The 21,183-nt window shown below is 36.5% G+C and overlaps 1 protein-coding gene across 2 annotated transcripts in view; it reads right to left on the reverse strand.

Moving 5' to 3' along the window:
* Window positions 1–21,183, reverse strand: part of LOC149798796 (conserved oligomeric Golgi complex subunit 3-like) — a 122,699-nt gene that overhangs the window by 45,764 nt on the left and 55,752 nt on the right. For both annotated transcript variants that reach the window (XM_089957685.1, XM_089957684.1), the window contains exons 11-15: window positions 16,405–16,544; window positions 15,185–15,345; window positions 9,876–10,125; window positions 7,211–7,329; window positions 2,503–2,592 (exon numbers count right to left, since the gene is read on the reverse strand). In XM_089957685.1, the coding sequence (XP_089813811.1) occupies window positions 2,503–2,592; window positions 7,211–7,329; window positions 9,876–10,125; window positions 15,185–15,345; window positions 16,405–16,544 (760 nt within the window). The remainder of the gene's footprint in view (window positions 1–2,502; window positions 2,593–7,210; window positions 7,330–9,875; window positions 10,126–15,184; window positions 15,346–16,404; window positions 16,545–21,183) is intronic.

Here is a 21,183-nt window from a genome sequence, read left to right on the forward strand (position 1 = left end):
ATGAACATCATTTGCATCTTCATCCATACTTGATGGCAAATGAGTATTATTTGTATCTTCATACTTGATGGCACATGAACATCATTTGCATTTTCATCCACATTTGGTATCACATGAACATCATTTGTATCTTCATCCATACTTGATGGCACATAAACATCATTTGCATCTTCATCCATACTTGATGGCACATGAACATCATCATCCATACTTTGATGGCACATGAACATCATTTGTATCTTCATCCATACCTGATGGCACATGGTCACCTGATTGCTGGCATAGTCCAATCTTGATGGTCACCTGATTTTTGGCATGATCCAATCTCCATGGTCATCTGATTGCTGGCATGGTCCAATCTCGATGGACATCTGATTGCTGGCATTGTCCAAACTCCATGGTCATCTGATTGCTGGCATTGTCCGAACTCCATGGTCATCTGATTACTGGCACTCTCCAAACTCCATGGTCATCTGATTGCTGGCATTGTCCAAACTCCATGGTCATCTGATTGCTGGCATGGTCCAATCTCGACGGACATCTGATTGCTGGCATTGTCCAATCTCCATGGTCGTCTGATTGCTGGCATTGTCCAAACTCCATGATCATCTGATTGCTGGCATTGTCCAATCTCGATGGTCATCTGATTGCTGGCATTGTCCAATCTCCATGGTCATCTGATTGCTGGCATGGTCCAAACTTGATCCTGGGGAAATGAAATCTGTTATCTGCCTCCCAGTAGAACTTGGCCATCCTTACAAATGCAAACAGCACTATGTCAAGGTTGCATTATGTGGCTGGTAGAAAATGACCCATGATAATTCCAGAGACTAAACATTTTTCTTTAGCATCTATGCTAATAAAACAGGTGATTATAAATCAAATTTTCACTGATGCTATTACAAATGGCAGCATGCAGTAAGTATTCTGGGACATATCAAGCCCACATTATTCCTAGATGATCTTAGTCTCACTATAGTTTATATGGGATTAGAAAAATGGGTAAGATAGATAGGCCGAGCACAGAAGCAATTAGAAAAGTCTGCCTTATGGAATTAGTTCATTTTTATTAAACAATCATTGAGAAATAAGTACATTTATGAATTGGTTGGACACCTTTGGTGCACTGAACTTATTTTTTTGGTGGATATGTTGTCTATTTTGCATAATTTCAAGAAGGCACTGCCTGATGGAAACATTGGATTTGTAAAATATTTGTCTCTGATGAAGAGAGAACAAAGTTAAGTAACTGATACAGTAGTATACTTACCTGTAATGATGAAAGTCCCATACATCACTTAAGAAAAAGCACTAAATGAAAGATACACGTATTTGCAAGACCTCTTCTGAGTGCATGCAGGACTAGACACACATGTAAGTAGTAATTGGCAAATTATGGGGTCTTAGGCCAATCCCTCTTTGCAGGAGAAGAGAACTCTGCTCTGACCACTGTCTTAGTAACAAGATGATGTTTGAGAATTGGTATTTCTATAATAAGCCAAAAGATGTGGTATATGTGCATTGTCATCTGTAAGAGCTTCATCATCTGTAAGGACTGGATCTGCAGGGTTGTGGATGTTTTCCTCATGTATTATGATTAACGTATTTGAATAAGAAAATTGTGAACTGCAGTAAACTAACAGCTTCTTAATACACAATTTATCTTGGGACCTGGTGATTTTGGTTCTGAGCAGTTTCACAGAAAACACTTATCTTATCCACTTACTTAATAATTATGTTCAAGTCACTTTCTATTCAGCAAAATGCATCAAATACTTGAGAATCCAGCTTTGAGAATAATTCAAGAACATGTACTTTTTTCCATTTAATTGTTTTCAAAGTATTTTGTATTAAACCTTTAAAAACAACATATTACAAAGGCTGCATGTGGGTGCTACATTCTCTTAAAATCAATCATGCTTTCAACAAAATCCTCCTGGTAGTTAAAATCATTGCAGATGAATGCCTTTAATTTCCAATCTCTGCAAAGCCATTTGTTTCGAGGCAGCACTGCCGAGATGAATTTACGATGGTAAGTCAACGAATCCCTGCTATCTACAAATATTATGATTACAATGAAACTGAAAAGTTAAAATAATATTTTTTTTACTCCTTTGTCAAAACTTATTTTCAATAGTAGCAATTCTTGTTATCACATCTGGGCAATAAAATGCGAGACTGATCTTGACATTAACTACAAGATGAAAATGACAAAATAAATGAAAGAAAGTGCAGCCAGGTATGCAGATGAAGAGTCAGCGACATAAACAGAGTTACTGTATTTAACCCAGACCACTGACGTTCAATAGAGTTTCTTGTGTCTTGTATCCCTCTCTCAATTTTGTGGACTTGAGTTTGCCTGAACCAAATTTGAGCTTGTCCAAGGAGTCAAGAAACTGGAAATGTAAATCTCTGATTACCACATGATGATAATTAAAAGATAATTAACAAAACTGTAAAATTAATATGTGAATGAAACTGAGCAAAGAATGGTATGCTGACCTTGCGTTTTGCAATTCCTTCCATGGCATTTATCAAGGAGGCTATACAAGACTGTAAGGCTTCTTGGGACAGACCTTGGAAAGTTGTTTTCTGGAAAAGAAAGGGATGTAATCAATTTTCAGTCTTCTGAAAAAGGAAAGGGAAGTAATCAATTTTTAATCTCACCTAGCAATTTTTTTTCAACAACAACAACAGCAAATAAAGATAAGTACTGTTTTAGATAAATATTAGTTTCATGTACTTTATTACACACTGTCGTCTAAATTTTTATCAAAATATCTGGCATGGGCAATATTACAACCATCATTACGATTTATGTATAATCCATTTTGTAATTTGGAGGTTAAGAAAAGAAACTGAGTATTAAAAGTCTTATTCCAAGCATAATTTAACTTAAGTAGATGGATATTACACTGCTATCAGACCGCTCCAGTGGACTAAGTGGTTAGAGCATCCACCTTGGATGTGGGAGATTGCAGGTTTCAACCCTGGCCAAGTCATACCAAAGATTTATAAAAAATGGTAAATGCAGCTGCCTCGCTAGGCTCTCAGCATTAAGAGGTTAGTGTTAGGACTGGTCGACTTGGTGTCAGGATAATGTGACTGGGTGGGACATCATGCTGCATGTCTGTGGCATGATGCCCCAGTGCTAAACATCACTATAAACTGCCACAATACAGACATTGTAGCAAAAGTTTTGTTAAAATTGTTAAGGCTATGTTAAAAATCTAAATCACATACACATGCTGCTAACATCTACAGGCTTTCAGGTATCTGGATGATATACTCTTTATTTGAGGAAAAGAAAAATACATTTTCTGATCCTACCATTGTAACAAAAATAGTGATCAATAACTGATGCTAAGTCAATTGGAGTTAAGTTTCTTGCATAGAGATATGCCATAACAGCCAACCCAAACAACTGGAGTTAAGTTCCTTGCATAGAGATATGCCATAACAGCCAACCAAGACAATTGGAGTTAAGTTCTTGCATAGAGATATGCCACAATAGCCAACCCAGACAACTGGAGTTAAGTTCCTTGCATAGAGATATGCCATAACAGCCAACCAAGACAACTGGAGTTAAATCCCTTACATAGATATGTCTTATGTGGCAGGGGACAAATTTGTAAATTGGCTGCTGGCAAATTTCTTAACATAAGGCTATGGTGTGACTTTTTGAGCTATTATTGTGTAATAATTAAAGATATGCATATATTGTGAATTTTGTCTTTCCGACTTGTGTTGTTCTTGAAAGTGATGTGAAGCATGTTCATGTAGTCACTGCACAGTACGTAGCCAGTGAAATATAAATAGTAGGCTAGAAAGCAGAGCTAGCCAATTAAAGCAGTAGATAGATTGGTACAAGCCTAGAAAGCAGAGATAGCCAATTAAAGCAGTAGACAGATTGGTACAAGTCAATTAGAATATCTCAAAAACTGCCTGGATGGCAACTATTTTGTTTGAATTGCAGCAAGCTATGGAGTGCACAGTGTTTTTCAAAACTATCACCCAGGCAAATGGCTTGTTTTTACAGTGTGAGCATCATGTTTCTCAATAACGGCCTTCAGACACAAAAAATGCATGCATACATTTGGGGTGTGTGGGTGTGTGAATGAACTTTTATTCTTTGAATTTCCACTGACTTGTCGGTCAAGAGAATGATATTCTTATGTTTTGCTTTTTTATATCTATCCAAAAATATGGACCTTTGTGATCTCACCCATTTATTTTATTTGTATGAATATGTATATTAGCCACGTGTATGCAACATTTAATTTGTGCATAAAAACTCTCCCTTGCACCCTTTACAACCAAACCAAGTAATGGGAGTTAAAGTCCTTGTCTAGATATGCCACAACAACCAACCCATGCTCATCAGGACAGGATTTAAGCCTGTTCATCACTAGTTACAAGTCTAAGCTAACAGCCAAGCCGCTGTGAAGACGAAATATTACTGCATAACTCATTATGATGCATTAGTGTAGGGTATAAAATGCTATAATTAGTCTAGATGTAACACTGTACAGTAAAAAATGCTATAATTAGTCTAGATGTAACACTGTACAGTAAAAAATGCTATAATTAGTCTAGATGTAACACTGTACAGTAAAAAATGCTATAATTAGTCTAGATGTAACAGTAGGGTATAAAATGCTATAATTAGTCTAGATGTAACTGTAGGGTGAAAAATGCTATAATTAGTCTAAATGTATCAGTGTAGGGTAAAAATGCATTGATTAGTCTAGATGTAACAGTGTAGGGTAAAAAATGTTTTAATCTAGATGTAACAGTGTAGGGTAAAAAATGCTTTAAGTAGTCTAGATGTAACAGTGTAGGGTAAAAAATGCTTTAATAAGTCTAGATGTAACAGCGTAGGGTAAAAAATACTTTAATTAGTCTAGATGTAACAGTGTAGGAAAAAATGCTTTATTTAGTCTAAATTTAACAGTGTGGGGTCAAATTTTTAAAAGTAATCTAGATGTAAAAATGTTGGGTTATAAAATGCTTTAAATAGTCCAGATGTAACAGTGTAGGGTAAAAAAATATTTTAATTTGTTCAGATGTAGCAGGGTAAGGTAAAAAATGTTTTAATTGATAATAAGTCTATTTAATTAGATTAGATACAACAGAGTCAAAGATACAGAGAATATAACAAACCAATGGCTGAAAAGTCACTCAAGCATGGAAATTATAGCACATTAACCTAGCAGTTGCTTAGATGAGTTACTTTCTTTATGTGCCAGTTTTCATCAATAGGTATGAGAGCCTAAGATGTTATGGGTGTAATGAACAGACAACAGAAAATACATCACTCAAGAGTGAAATTGAACCAGTGACCTAGTTTTAGTATAGACGAGTTACTCTGAGATGCATCTATATGATCCAGCTGAAATAGTTCACAGAAACTTAGTGTGTAACAAACAGCTGAAAATAAAATAGCCAATCAATCACGTAAATTAGGTCACAACGACCTCAATATGATATGGTTGGATTGCTCTCTGTGCTGCAAAAACATACCAATTTTCATGACTGTTGTTGAAATAGGATTCAATATAATGAGTGTAACGAACAGAAAGCCAGAAATACAAAAGTCACTTGTGTGATAATTAGAACATTTGGTTTTGGACAAATTCAGTTACATGCATCAAAATACCAATTTTCATTTGTGTATGGGAAAAAAAGGGTCAAAAGTAATGAGGGTGCAATTAATACATGTCTCTCAAGCATGATAATTGGATCAAACTATTCTAGTTTGGGTACGAGTTACTCTCCTCAAGATGCATCCACATACTAAAATATTTAGGGCTTAACAAATAAATGAATAAACATATAAATGAACAAAAAAATTCACACCAATGAATGTCCAAAAGGCAATGCACCATCCCAATGTGTTGCCAAGGGAGAGCAATTCCCAAGCTATGCATACCCTCCCACCTGTGTTGGCATTGGATAGAAATTCTTCAGCTATGCATCCCCTCCCAACTGTGTTGGCATTGGATAGAAATTCCTTAGCTATGCATCCCCTCCCAAATGTGTTGGCACTGGATAGAAATTCCTTAGCTATGCATCCCTTCCCAACTGTGTTGGCATTGAATAGAAATTCCTTAGCTATGCATCCCCTCCCAAATGTGTTGGTATTGGATAGAAATTCCTTAGCTATGCATCCCCTCCCAACTGTGTTGGCATTGGATAAAAATTCCCAAGCTATGCATCCCCTCCTAGCTGTGTTGGCATTGGAAAGAAATTCGTTATCTATGGATCCCCTCCCAAATGTGTTGGCATCAGATAAAATTTCACAAGCTATGCATCCCCTCCCAATGCATTGGACAGAAATTTGCAAGTTGTGCAAAGTAGGCCTCGACAAGTCAAAGATAAACCTGATATAAATTAAAAGAACTGCTGTTAAATACACTGTCACATACAACTGAACTGAATATAGTATACAATATAAAATCTTGCATTTAAGTTGTGTCCAACTGTAACAACAATGACCCTGATCTGCTGTCATATAATGCAATGGTGTCAGGGTCTATGTTGTTTGTTCCAGTGACTACTCCTAACAAACTGCAGAGATCCTGATCTGCCATTGCATTATGCTACAGCAGATCATGATTTGTGCCATGTGCTGACAGATCGGGCTCTCTGCCATTGCATTATGCGACAGCAGATCATGATTTGTGCCATGTGCTAACAGATTGGGCTCTCTGCCATTGCATTATGCAACAGCAGATCATGATTTGTGCCGTGTGCTAACAGCTCTGGCTCTCTGCTATTGCATTATGCGACAGCAGATCATAATCAGTGCCATGTGCTAACAGATCAGGCTCTCTGCCACTGCATTATGCGACAGCAGATCATGATTTGTGCCATGTGCTAGCAGATCTGGCTCTCTGCCATTGCATTATGCGACAGCAGATCATGATTTGTGCCACGTGCTAACAGATCGGGCTCTCTGCCATTGCATTATGCAACAGCAGATCATGATTTGTGCCATGTGCTAACAGATCTTTCTCTCTGCAGTTTGTACTTGGATGTAACTTATAAGCAAGCAAACAAGGTACATTGGTTCAATTTTACACTTACACACAATATTAGTATACAGATGGTCTGATAATAAAATGATGAAATAAATGAATATAGTCTACGTAAAATTGGTTTAAAACATAATAAAAAAGAACATAATTTGATTTGGACAGGTACTTACATCAATACACCTGTATAATTTAGACAGCGTGACTAATGTTCGCCTGACAGTAGGGTACCACATTCCATGCAGGTCTGCTGGAGACATTGGCATGGTGGTGGTCAAGTTACTCCCATTCTCTGGAAACAAAGAGAATAGAAAAAAAAAAAAAGAAAACACTTGGCTCATTCAAATAAATTACATTGCTAATAAGGGTGAAACAATACACCTGTGCTGTGTATTGATATAATTCAAAATACAACACATTACTGATACACACATAAACTTTATGGTCTTTTCATCTTTAAAAGGTCTCTCAGTATGGGTGTTGTTGTTTTATGTGTTGACCTTTTAGATTATTTCTAGTATGAAGATTACAGCCAGACTGACTTATCATCTGTTCTTACAAATCTCATTCTTAACAAGATAAAACAAAATACTTCCAAACTGACTAACTTTTAGGTGTCAGTGATCTTTATTAACCTTTTAGCCCATTTCCAACTGCTCCATTTGACAGGATGCATGGTTCATCTTGGTCACCACACCCTTTGTTTTGCACTGCATGTCTGCTTTCTAAACATTGTATTACCAATCTCATGTCCTCACTTAAATCTGGCATTAAGATGTTTTCTTCAAAACAGAAGAAATAGTCTAGTTTCCACATGTAAGGAAAATCTAATCTAGAACAAGTATGAGAGTGGGAGTGGAGATGACTAGTATGAGAGTGGGAGTGGAGATGACTAGTATGAGAGTGGGAGTGGAGATGACTAATAGCCAAATCCTTCACAATGATCTTCCGTTGACAAAGACACACATTTCTGTGAGCGAAAAAAGATATTATTAAAAACATCCACTCCCTTTCTACAAGTTAACAAGGTTACTATAACTCATGTGCTTTCTGGAATCTGAAAACTTGCAGAGTCTGTGCTAATTTTTAAAAAAAATCCAATGGGCATGTTCAGTTACTGATGAATGTATCATATAGCATTACAAATTTGTTCCCTACATACAAATTTTTCATGTAACAACCACTTTTGTATGAAGTTTCTCTATCACTGTTTATCTATTTCTATTGAGTCTGAATCCAAATACTTCTGGTGTGTCAAGCAGTGAATACAGTTAGTTCCAATTGGTGGTTACCATTTAACTACAGACTTGAACAAACAATAAACACAAAAAATTAGACTTGAATGCAACATATTTCATCGCATGACACACTGGAAGTGCAGCCCTCATATTCAATACAAGTAGACAAGATGTAAAACAACAGCAAAACTTCATGTAAAAGTTGTTACTAAATGACCAGCAAAGCGTTTAAGAAATCAGAAATGTTTTCATTACATTCATATATGTTACCAGTAACTGAGCATACTATACTAACAGAATCAATATATCTGCATGGAAGTGGGGAGAAGCAGATTTCAAACCATGTGAGTTAGTCACCTTGTATTTGCTCATTTGTAGCAGGCTAGTGGGTGTTGTCACTAGTTTTTCTTTGTAACTGACATAAATAAATGCATGCACCTGCTTGGTTGTCGCAGCTGAATTCTTGATTGAAAGAATACAAAGAAAAGCAACTAGTACTTATTTATTGTCTGCTAAACATTAAAGAATGCAAAGGGAAGCAACTAGTATTTATTTAGTGACTATTAAACATTAAAGAAAGCAAAAGGAAGCTTGTTGTTGTTGTTGTAGGGTTTAATGCCATTTTTCAGCACATGATAGGCTATATATGGCGTCCAGTATTAATGGTGGAGGAAGAACCAGGGAAAACCCCGGAAAGAACCACCGACCCACGAGATGCTACTGGCAAACTTTCTCACATAGCCACAATGGCTGAGTCCGAGACTCGAACCCACGCAGACAGAGGTGAGATGGCAGTGATCCATAACAGACAGCGCTTTAGACCACTCGGCCACTCAGGGCCCCGCAAAAGGAAGCAGCTAGTTTTTAGTGACTGCTAAAGCAACTTCTACAGGGTAAGCATTATTTTGCCTCAATTTGTCACCTCTTGTATCACTATGATATCAACATATTAATTATTTCAACCCATATCTCTGTTTTGAATACTCCTCACAAAACCTATGTTTTGAAATATGTGAAGACAAACTGACTGTTCCTTATTCAGCAATTCAGATGCTAATAACACCTTGTTACAGGCAGAAGACCTTTCTTACCAAAAACAGGTTACATAATCAAAGGATGTTTACCATATTTTTCTGCAGACTTGTAACTATTAACATATCCAATTATTGTGGACAATTCCTAAAGCAGAATTCTATCTTTAAACAGAAAGTTGATTTACCTGTCTTGGAGTGAAAGTTTATGTACCATATCTATTCACCTCTAAGTCAAGTCAAACTGCAAACAACAAAGATCTCATGTGCAGTAGCATAATGTGCTTGCAGATCAGGGTCTATTTTGTTTGTTTTAGGTATTACTAATAACAAATGGCACAGACCCAGATCTGCCTGCGACTGGAGACCTGGGTCTGTGCAGTTTGCAGTTGGACTGCGAGTACAGATGGTATTAAATCATGAAGTGATTGCTGAATTTTAACTTGCCCAGAATGAAGATATTTACAAAATCATACCAAAGTATCTTGTCACTATGACAAGTTTCTTTTGTTACCTGTTCCAAGACACTCGAGAAAAACAATTATTTTTCATCACTTGCACTTATGTACCTGATGTAGCAGAGACATTTTGCCATCCAGAACGAGGGTCCTCCACCAAGGGCACAGTCTCCATATCATGTGGGGTCACGGCTCTTGCCCCTCCATCCACTCTTTCCATTGCATTGGTTTCAGCTGATGCATCAGGAACATCAGCCATGCCAGATGTTAACCTTGCCACTTCCTGGCTGGTGCTAGAGGCATTTGATGGTGTCCTGGAGTGAGTTTTTATCTGGCCCTTCTTCACACTCTCTGCAATACTCTATAAATACACAAACTGGGTTCATGTAATGCTATATCTTGCTAAAATAGCATATCTGTTATGCTGAATTCATAAAATTTTAAAGGGATTGTGTTTGATTTTGTTCAAATTTTCAATATAATAAAAAAATGAAGGTACAGTGTAACCCTACTATAATGCAAATTCAGATATAAAGCAGTTGTGGCGTGGCTCCTGAAATTTTCATATATTCATTTGCACAAGAAGAAAACAAAATCTGGTCAAAGTACATGAAATAGTGAAGGAAAAAAAAATTATCATTATGGGGAAGAGATCATGTATGAATTTGAATTTAATATGATCGTGGCGTGGTTCCTGAAATTTTAAATACATGTGTATTTTTCTTGTACCCCAAAAAATATGTTTAAAGTAAGAGAAATAGTGTGTAAAACGTTTATTATCATTTTGAGGAAGAGTTCGTGTATGAATTTTAATATAATATGATCATGGCGTAGCTTCTGAAATTTAACAATATCACCAGATTCTTGAAGTGTTATGCCAAAATAAACATTATCGGAACTGTTACTTATTACTAGTCCATGAGTAAAGTCAGTAAGTCGTCTTTGTGATTGTCTTCAATTAATTCTGTATACAATCATTGCTCAAACAATAGCCAACATGTGTTTCTTCTTTAACTGCATACACAACCAAGCAGCAGACAATGCGGTGGTTGATAAAAGATACTCACAATTTAATAAACATCAAAAAACGAAAGCTGCCAACATGTTTGCTGGGCTTGGCGGTGTTATTAGACGCAATTAGTTGACCAGCAAATAAGGTCCGCTTTATTAGATGGAAATTGAAAGGGTATGAAATTGTACATGCGTTCAGCTTTAAAAAAATTATAAACGTGACTCGTGACCATTGCAGGCCTACTGCACTTAGTTCTCTGGTTTTACATGTGTATGGTGTTTGTTTATGAAATCTTCATTAATTTCCAATTTTTTATAAAAATATTTTATCGTTATGGAAAAGCAAGTTCACAAACGCAAGTCGTTCTTTGCACTTTGCGCAATGATTAGTACAGTAGTTTTCACACAATTCTTCTGATATTCACAAAATCTGAAGTAAAAGTTATATGCACGCTGAAAGCATGTGTTGATAGTTAATTATTCTTGCTGTAGTCATTCAAATGAACAGGTGTACAAGCGTTAATTAAAGGAAATTTGCAATGGATAAATGTACATGGAAATGCATATGAGAAAAGTTTAGCAGTCTGAAATTTGTACAGACACCATTCATAGACCCTGGAACATAATGAACCGTACACGTGCTTCGTCCTTCTTAACCTAATTTTGCTGTTAATTATTCCCAATGAATTCAGACACATAATGATGTGTGACAAAATTATTGAATAGTTTAAATATATATGCAATTTTTGCAATGGAATTACATATATTATGGATTGACTGCAAGCCCCGACGGTACAATATAAGACGGCAAGTAAATGGTGTTGATACTCTCTTCGTGCTGTATATTAGATGTTGAATTCAGACATAATGATCTAGGAAAAAAATTACTGAATACTGTAAATATGTGTGCAATTTTTCAATGGAATTACATGCATTATAGATGAACTGTGTGCCACGACGACACAATAGTAAATGGTGTTGATACCCTATTCATCATATACATTAGACATGAATACACACATATGTGCCAATGAGTTTTTTCTCTGAAAAAAGTAAAATACTGTAAAACCCTACATTAATGCGACCCCGATATTAACGCGGTCCAATTTTTGGGACCCCAATTATCGCGTTATAGAGGGGTTCCACTATATATAAAAGTGTGTGCTGCCATATCTCACTTCTAACTGAAGTTGTATATGTACATACATACTTTTCCACCAAAAGAAGTATTTTGTTAAACTTTTTATTTTTTTAATTCAAGACAGAAAAAAAACCTTGCAAGCTTTGTTTTGCAGCTCAGATGTGTTCATGTCAAACAGCAACAGCTGAAAGCACTGGTAGAGTAAGGATTTCCTGATTATCAACTCCGAATAAGTCAATTTATCTTGCATATGATGGGAATGTGAGGCAATGCATCAGGAAACATTTAAATCCTCAGCACTAAGATATTGTTTATATGTCATCTTAAGATGATTTTAAAGGCCATTTAAAGAGGTATTCAGAGGTCATTTTAAGAGGATTTTAGAGGACATTTTAAGAGGATTTTAGAGGTCATTTTAAGAGGATTTTAAAGGCCATTTAAAGAGGATTTTAAAGGCCATTTAAAGAGAATTTTAGAGGTCATTTAAAGAGAATTGTATAGGTCATTTAAAGAGGATTTTAAAGGCCATTTAAAGAGAATGTTAGAGGTCATTTTAAGAGGACTTTAGAGGCTTTTTAAAGAGGATTTTAAAGGCAATTTTAAGGGGATTTTAGAGGTTGTTTTAAGAGAATTATGTAGGCCATTTAATGAGGATTTTAAAGGCCATTTTAAAAGATTTTAGAGACCATCTAAAGAGGCATTTAGAGATCATGTAAAGAGGCATTTAGAGGTCATTTAAAGAGGTATTTAAAGGTCATTTAGAGAGGGTTTTTCATGAACAATTCAAATAGACATAAAAAAGTGTGGACTAACTGTCGTGGTAACCTGTATAGGTATGTAAATAAAACTGGAAAAAGATACCGTGTGTCAAGGTAATATCAAACAAAAAGAAAATATGCTGTTAATATAATTCATTTTGCATTTATAGTTGTGACTGCTGTAATTTTGCGGGTTAGCGAGAAGACTCCAACCTAAAAATTAGTGAAATTGTAACTTCAATATATATGGATGGAAATGATTTTAGGATTTGAAGGCTGGCTTGCATTTCAATGGATGGGAATGATTTTAGGATTTGAAGGATGGCCTGCATATCAATGGATGGAAATGATTTTAGGATTTGAAGGATGGCCTGCATATCAATGGATGGAAATGATTTTAGGATTTGAAGGCTGATTTGCATTTCAATGGATGGAAATGATTTTAGGATTTGAAGGCTGACTTGCATTTCAATGGATGGGAATGATTTTAGGATTTGAAGGCTGGCCTGCATATCAATGGATGGAAATGATTTTAGGATTTGAAGGCTGACTTACATATCAATGGATGGAAATGATTTTAGGATTTGAAGGCTGACTTGCATTTCAATGGATGGAAATGAATTTAGGATTTGAAGGCTGGCTTGCATTTCAATGGATGGAAATGATTTTAGGATTTGAAGGATGGCCTGCATATCAATGGATGGAAATGATTTTAGGATTTGAAGGATGGCCTGCATATCAATGGATGGAAATGATTTTAGGATTTGAAGGCTGACTTACATACCAATGGATGGGAATGATTTTAGCATTTGAAGGCTGACTTACATATCTATGGATGGAAATGATTTTAGGATTTGAAGGTTGACTTGCACATCTATGGATGGGAATGATTTTAGCATTTGAAGGTTGACTTACATATCTATGGATGGAAATGATTTTAGGATTTGAAGGCTGAATTACATGTCTATGGATGGAAATGATTTTAGGATTTGAAGGCTGACTTGCATGTCTATGGATGGAAATGATTTTAGGATTTGAAGGCTGACTTGCATATCTATGGATGGAAATGATTTTAGGATTTGAAGGCTGACTTGCATGTCTATGGATGGAAATGATTTTAGGATTTGAAGGCTGACTTGCATGTCTATGGATGGAAATGATTTTAGGATTTGAAGGCTGACTTGCATGTCTATGGATGGAAATGATTTTAGGATTTGAAGGCTGACTTGCATGTCTATGGATGGAAATGATTTTAGGATTTGAAGGTTGACTTACATATCAATGGATGGAAATGATTTTAGCATTTGAAGGCTGACTTGCATATCTATGGATGGGAATGATTTTAGGATTTGAAGGCTGACTTGCATATCTATGGATGGAAATGATTTTAGGATTTGAAGGATGGCCTGCACATCTATGGATGGAAATGATTTTAGGATTTGAAGGCTGACTTGCATATCTATGGATGGAAATGATTTTAGGATTTGAAGGATGGCCTGCACATCTATGGATGGAAATGATTTTAGGATTTGAAGGATGGCCTGCACATCTATGGATGGAAATGATTTTAGCATTTGAAGGCTGACTCGCATATCTATGGATGGAAATTATGTTGCCAACTGAAGGCCGAGGACAAAAGAAAGTACAGGTCCAGTTGTAACATGCTATCAGTCACTTGATACATTCTGAAGCTGCTGTACAGATGGTATTTTCATCACACATGAGCGAGATATCCTGTGTCTGGTTTATGTTTCATCTATGTGACACTGTGTCTGTCTATGTTTCATCTATGTGATATTATGTGTCTGGTCTATGTTTCATCTATGTGACACTGTGTCTGTCTATGTTTCATCTATGTGATATTATGTGTCTGGTCTATGTTTCACCTATGTGATATCCTGTGTCTGGTCTATGTTTCATCTATGTGACACTGTGTCTGTCTATGTTTCATCTATGTGATATTATGTGTCTATGTTTCACCAATGTGATATCCTGTGTCTGGTCTATGTTTCACCAATGTGACAATGTGTCTGTCTACATTTCATCAATGTGACACCCTGTGTCTCTATGTTTCATCTATGTGATATCCTGTGTCTGGTCTATGTTTCATCAAAGTGACACTGTGTCTGTCTATATTTCATCTATGTGATATTATGTGTCTATGTTTCATCTATGTAATATCCTGTGTCTGGTTTTTGTTTCATCTATGTGATATCCTGTGTCTGGTCTATGTTTCATCTATGTGATATCCTGTGTCTGGTCTATGTTTCACCAATGTGATATCCTGTGTCTGGTCTATGTTTCATCAATGTGACACCCTGTGTCTGTCTATGTTTCATCTATGTGATATCCTGTGTCTGGTCTATGTTTCTCTGATATTATATCCTTTTTCTGGTCTATGTTTCATCAATGTGATACCCCATGTCTAGTCTATGTTTTATCGATGTGATACCCCGTGTCTGGCCTGTTTAATTAGTGCGATAAAAAAAGTTACTAAAGCAGACACCAACCTCCATCATTTCCAGTTTTTCTGGATATGCCAGGTCACCCTGGGCTGCCGAGTAGTTAAGAATGTCACTCTTGATGTAAATGTAGGTTCTGTAGACAAGACGCTCCTGTACATCCATCAACATCTGTCTACATATTGTCTCAAAGGCCTTCAGCTCCTGTGCTGGAGGAAGAAGAAAATATAGCATTCAGTATGATGAATCAACCATGGGCATCTGCTCTTGTAATTAATACAGCACAAGACAGAGTGATATTCATATATGATGCATGTCTATTTGCTTTTGTATACTTATGTAGGTGTAATTTTACTAAGTTTGCTTTTTGTGTGAATTCCATTTGACTCTATCAGATTTTAGTTTTTTTTTAAATCAGAAATGCATTCAGGTTTGGTATTTTTCTCATAAATCTCATGCATCCTTCATTTTGCTCATCTGGAACAAAATGGAAATGTATTTATCAAAGTTTTCTCCTTTCAGTTTTATTGAGGGGAGAATGATAGACTTTGTATCTTGTCTTTTTAAAAATGCTATAATAGCAAACTGCATAAAGTCAAGTTTTTAAAAAATCTGCTTTTGTTCACTGTATGTGAAACTTGTCATGCAAAACAAGATTAAATTTGGGTCTTGTCGATGCAAGGTAATGTTTTCTCAGAGGAAGCTGTTCTTATTTTGGGGTTTAATGCCATTTCTCAGTGCAAGATAGGCTACATGGCAGCCAGTATAACTAGTGAGGAAAAACCTGGGGAAAATCCCAAAAGAAACCACTGACCACAAGAAGTTACTGGCAGCTTTCTCACATATTCTCATTAGTCAAGTTCAAGACCTGAACACAAGTAGACAAAGGAGAGATGACAGTGATTGGTAAAGGTGACTGCTTTAAGCCACTCAGACACTTGGGGCCCATTCACTGGAAGTAAATCGATTCCTGGTTATAATAAAACTAAAATACAATTAACCCTCTTTTATGGATTTTTGAGTTCCAATTAATGTGCAGATTTTATCCCAAAAAGAATATGTGCATTCACAAACTGGAGCGAATAGTACTACTAGCACTATTGTCAATTGTTAACATATGCACATGTACCAAATTCAAAAAAAGATAAACATATACACACACACATCCAATAATTCTACAAAATACACCCATAGTACAAGGAAAAGGTCAAACATGTCAAATGGCTAGACAAGAGAAATTTAGTAATGATTAAAAAACGTCTACTTACAATTATGTTGAACATGTTCCTCTAGCATTTCCAACTTTAAGATGCTGCATAGTTCTGCAAGGGTCTCAAGGTGATTGACGTGGATAATGAGAGGCCGAAACACATCATACAGGTGTGTACACAGCTTTTCAAGCATCTCACTGTAACATATAAATATCAACTTTGCACAAATCTTTCGTTTTTATTATCATACATCAGCTAAATACATCAGAAATAAAAAGCATCTTCCTCTTATTCATGGACATATGGAAGTCAAAACTCCACGGAATTTGTTTCTTGCTGCCTGAATGCAATATGTTTGGGTGCAAACATTTTTAAGAAAATGGATACTATTTTTGTCCTAGTAAAGTACATTTCCCTGATGATACTTACACAATCATAATACCTTAAGAGAAGCTAAAAGTTACCTGCTCACAAGTGTAACAGTTACATAGAATTACATCTGCTTGATACACATACTGGCACCACCACCTCATGGAAACCTCCCAGGGTTTGTATAATGTCAGCTAGGGAACAGTTTCACTTGAATGCAGTGCTTGTTACAACTGCCTAAATATTGTAAGCAGCACTCGATATACATAGTGGATAACCCATTTAATCCAGGACAAGAGTGTCTGTGTTGATACATCATCCTTTCCCTCTTTGTGAGGTAAAAATAGATGTTGTCTACCATGTACCACTTCCAAGTTCTCACCTGGTCATGCAAATGACCTTGAACTGAAGTGTCCAGGACAGAAAGATTAATTTCCGATTAGCTGGGAACCTGTTCTTGGCAATGACCAATCCCATCTGAACTGTAAGTAGGCAGGCATGCATTTCTCAGATTCTGCCTGCCATTGCTAAAGTGAGTAGGAAGCAGGTCTTATATAAAAGGTGAACCGATCAAGTTCTTGAGCAATTCAAAGGTTGTCTTATTCAGCCAGGTTAACACCCAAGATAAAATCCACTTTGGGCCTGGAACCATCACCTATCTTCTATGATGCTGCAAAATGTCAGAAATCATGTAACTGTAGCCATTCATTGTGATTGGAGCTAAATGCATCAAAGAGCCCAAGAAGGATGTTGGCTGATTCAGGTATTGATGCCTCCAGCAGTGAAATGTGTCCAAGCTCAAATGACTGCAAGGAAATTCCATATGCTTTCAAAGTGAAAGGATTTCTCACCTGAGTGATTTTCTCCTACACTTGTTGAAGAACAGTCTGTTCCTGAGGGCTAGTTTAATATGATTCAGATATGACAGATTCATTCAACAACTGTGTTTGGGATGAAATGCCAGCAATCATGGTAGCTTGGGCCGATGAGTAAACATCTTTATTTTCTTGGGATTTCCACTGCTCAATTTATTAGGTCCTTTATCCACAACTTTTCCAACTTGAATGGAGCAATGAGGATGAAGTGACACTCTGATTATCATGCTTTTTGTATCTCCTTCCTAAACAGGGGTGCCAGAGGATAAGCATGTGTCAAAACTGTTCCACCCATGTCTTCAGATCTAGGACTGGTAACAACAATGGTAGATGCAAGTGAACATGAAGGAAGACGTGACCATTCTGACTGTGTTAATTAGTTAATTAGTCAGTCTGGAAAATGACAAACATGTACATTGATTTCTTGTCTATGACACCACCTTAGAAAACCACAAACAAGAATACAAAGGTCTGGGGACATGGTTTCATTTTGTATCCTGAGATAATTCACTACTGGAGCTGTCATACAGAGTGAGAATTCCCTTTTGATGTAGCTTTTCCTGCCACAAATGAAATCCTTTCAGTATCATTACATCTTCAGGATGCAAAAGGTATCCCCACCCCACTTGCATCCTTGGATGAGATGTGCACCCCAACCTTCAGTGCTTGCATACATACAAGCCATGAATTTTAGAAGTTGCACCTGCAAGGAATTGCACACCCAACATGAGCTAAATGATGTTCTCCTGTCTTCTGAGATGAAACCTCATATCCATGGGGCAAAGTCTTAGTCTCAACTAGGAAAAAAAAATCATTTGCAATCAAAAAAAGGTCACTTAGGGCAATAAGGTCCACTACAGCATTGTGTTACAAGTCTATGGTCTTAAAATAAGTAACAAAGAGTGATGACAACAAGCTTTGCAAAATTTAACAAATAATTTATTTCCCTATAAAACAAAGTGAAAAATGAGAAATAAGAACTTAGGATATTGCGAATAAATCCAAATTGTAAACCAAGAATTAAAACACAATCCTATCAATGAAAAGTTCTAAGTGAATCTCAGTTCAAATACAGATGGACTGCTCCAGTGGCCTAGTGGTTACAGCATCCACCTTGGATGCGGTAGGTCATGGGTTCAAACCCCAGCCGAGTCATACCAAAGACTTAAAAAATGGTACCAACAACTGCCTTGCTTAGCACTCAGCATTAAGAGGTTAGTGTTAGGACTGGTCAGCCTGGTGTCAGGATAATGTGAATGGACGGGACATCATGCTACATGTCTGTGGCATGATGCCCCAGTGCTAGACATCACTATAAACTGTCACTCTGCAGACATCGTAGCAATATGACTGAAATTATTTTAAAGCTACATTAAAAATCCAGATCACACACACACAAGGCGATGGCATCAGTAATAGTCAGCATTGAACTAATGTGTCAACAGTCTCTTGTTAAATCTCAGAAAATATTATTCCAGTTTTTAAATTCCATATAAATTCCTGTAAATGTCTTTGTCCAAGAATTATCAGAGCACTTTTGTATTTCCAGGGAAAAGAATCACTTGAATTCAATAATTTGAAGAAATAAAATTCAGCCCAAACTGGTCACAAAATAATACAACTTAATGTGTCAAATGTTAAAGCACGACTGATAGAACTTTTATCAGAACATCAGTTATACACCTAATTAAAACGCAAAACAGATTCCTGGATGGGAGTCAAAAGTTCATTCTTCTGGAAAAAAACACACGTTTGTTTACCAACTGATACTTGCTTTATATCATGTAGTCCAGGTATGACCTTGACTCAAATTAATGATTATTACTCTGAGAAGGATAATAAAATCTTTTTATAAAAAGTTGTTTACCAAAACTGTTACTGATTTTGGAACAAGGTCATCAACTAGTTATAATGTTTCAATTCTGGACAATGTCAAATCCAGTAAACAATGTTACATTACAATACCATGTAACTGAATACAAAATTTAAATCTAACAAGCAAACAATTAAATTAAATATATATAACAACTGAAGGTGAAAGAATTCTTGAGCTGAACAATTGAACTGAAGTGACCATTGAGCTCACTTTTAATGCATGTTCCTGAGGGAGACAGAAACTTTGTTTACGTGTGTTTTTAACTCCATACCCAAACGGATAAAACACAGAGTTTGTACATTCATTGATTTTTCCAAGCTGTCAAAGAAACCAAGGCTGAGGAGAGTAACAAGGTATATTTGATCATTTTACAAAATATAACTCACCTGTTGAAGAATCTCATCAAGGTAACATGATGTTGCTGCTGTGAAGCTAGTCCTGAAATGAGCTATTACTCTTTCCATAAGATGAGAGACAATCCTGAGACTGATGTTGAGTCCATAGTGGAACTGGTAAATTGTCTGAATTGGTAAATTGTCTGAATTGGTAAATTGTCTACCTGAAAGCAAACTGCTTGTATCTCTGTGAAATGGGACATGTATATAAGCATTTTGCAGGTCCCTCTTGAGTAGTATTTAAAAAAACTTGTTGTTTCCATTTTGAACCATTAGAAATGCTCAAACTGATTGAGGGCATTTAGGTCTACAACTTCTCAGCGAGTCTCATTGGTCTCTGTGACAAGGAATATTCTTGAATATAAACCTGGAGATTTTATATTGTGAACAATTTCTACCACATTTTTCAAGAGAAGATTGTTAATTTCTCACTGCCTTACATCTGCTTTGATCAGGTCTTTGTGGACATCGTTAGCTGAAGGGACCCTGAATAATGAAGAAAGTGAACTGAACATGATGTTCATGCCCTCTGAAAAACACTTGCTGGGTCCACTGATCATCCTGGCAAATATCTGCCCATTCAACAGCGAAGAAAATATGAGCAATCCCCCAACCTGGACATCTGAAAACGGTGTGAAAATGGTGTCATTTCTTGTTATAGGGCCAGCATGAAGAACATTCTCTTTGCCTCTTGTCCACTTTCATTCTTAAAAACTCTGATCTTTTACAGATATATGATTGGTAGGACTGCTTCAATGTCTGTTCTGTTCTATGGGCAGCCTATCCTTTTGTTTACTTCCCTAAAAATCCCTCTCCTGGGACTGGGGGAAATTTGGTGTCCTGTTTATATATTTTCTCCACCTGACCAATGAGGAAAAGGTTTGAAGATAATACCTGTGATGATAGTGTGGCTTATGGAAGTCTTTCAGAAAGGCTAAGTGACAAACTCCAACAAAGAACACACAGCCTGATGTTCTGCACCAAATGTTGTGTGTCATTAAAAGACATCCAGTCTACAATGTATATCTATGCTGTGGTGAAAGACATCCTCAACCTCCAGGAACTAATGATCTAAATACTGATAATGTGTAACGCTGTTTTCATAAGCAGTTGTAAAACCTGAAATATCCAAATTAAAGCAAGCCCAATGTGCTGAGGTTCAGAGATTTACTACTTTAGTTCTGCATATCAGTAGATACATCATTGGGTCAGATACTGTGATGGTTATCTGTTCTTAATCAAGAGTTGCAGAAATGACTGAAAACAGAAAGCACTATGAGTAAAAAAGGATTTCACTGGAGTTTGCAGGTGTATTTCAGAC

Source organism: Sinohyriopsis cumingii, chromosome 5 (assembly GCF_028554795.1).
Source record: "Sinohyriopsis cumingii isolate HCF-2022 chromosome 5, ASM2855479v2, whole genome shotgun sequence".
NCBI lineage: Eukaryota > Metazoa > Mollusca > Bivalvia > Unionida > Unionidae > Sinohyriopsis > Sinohyriopsis cumingii.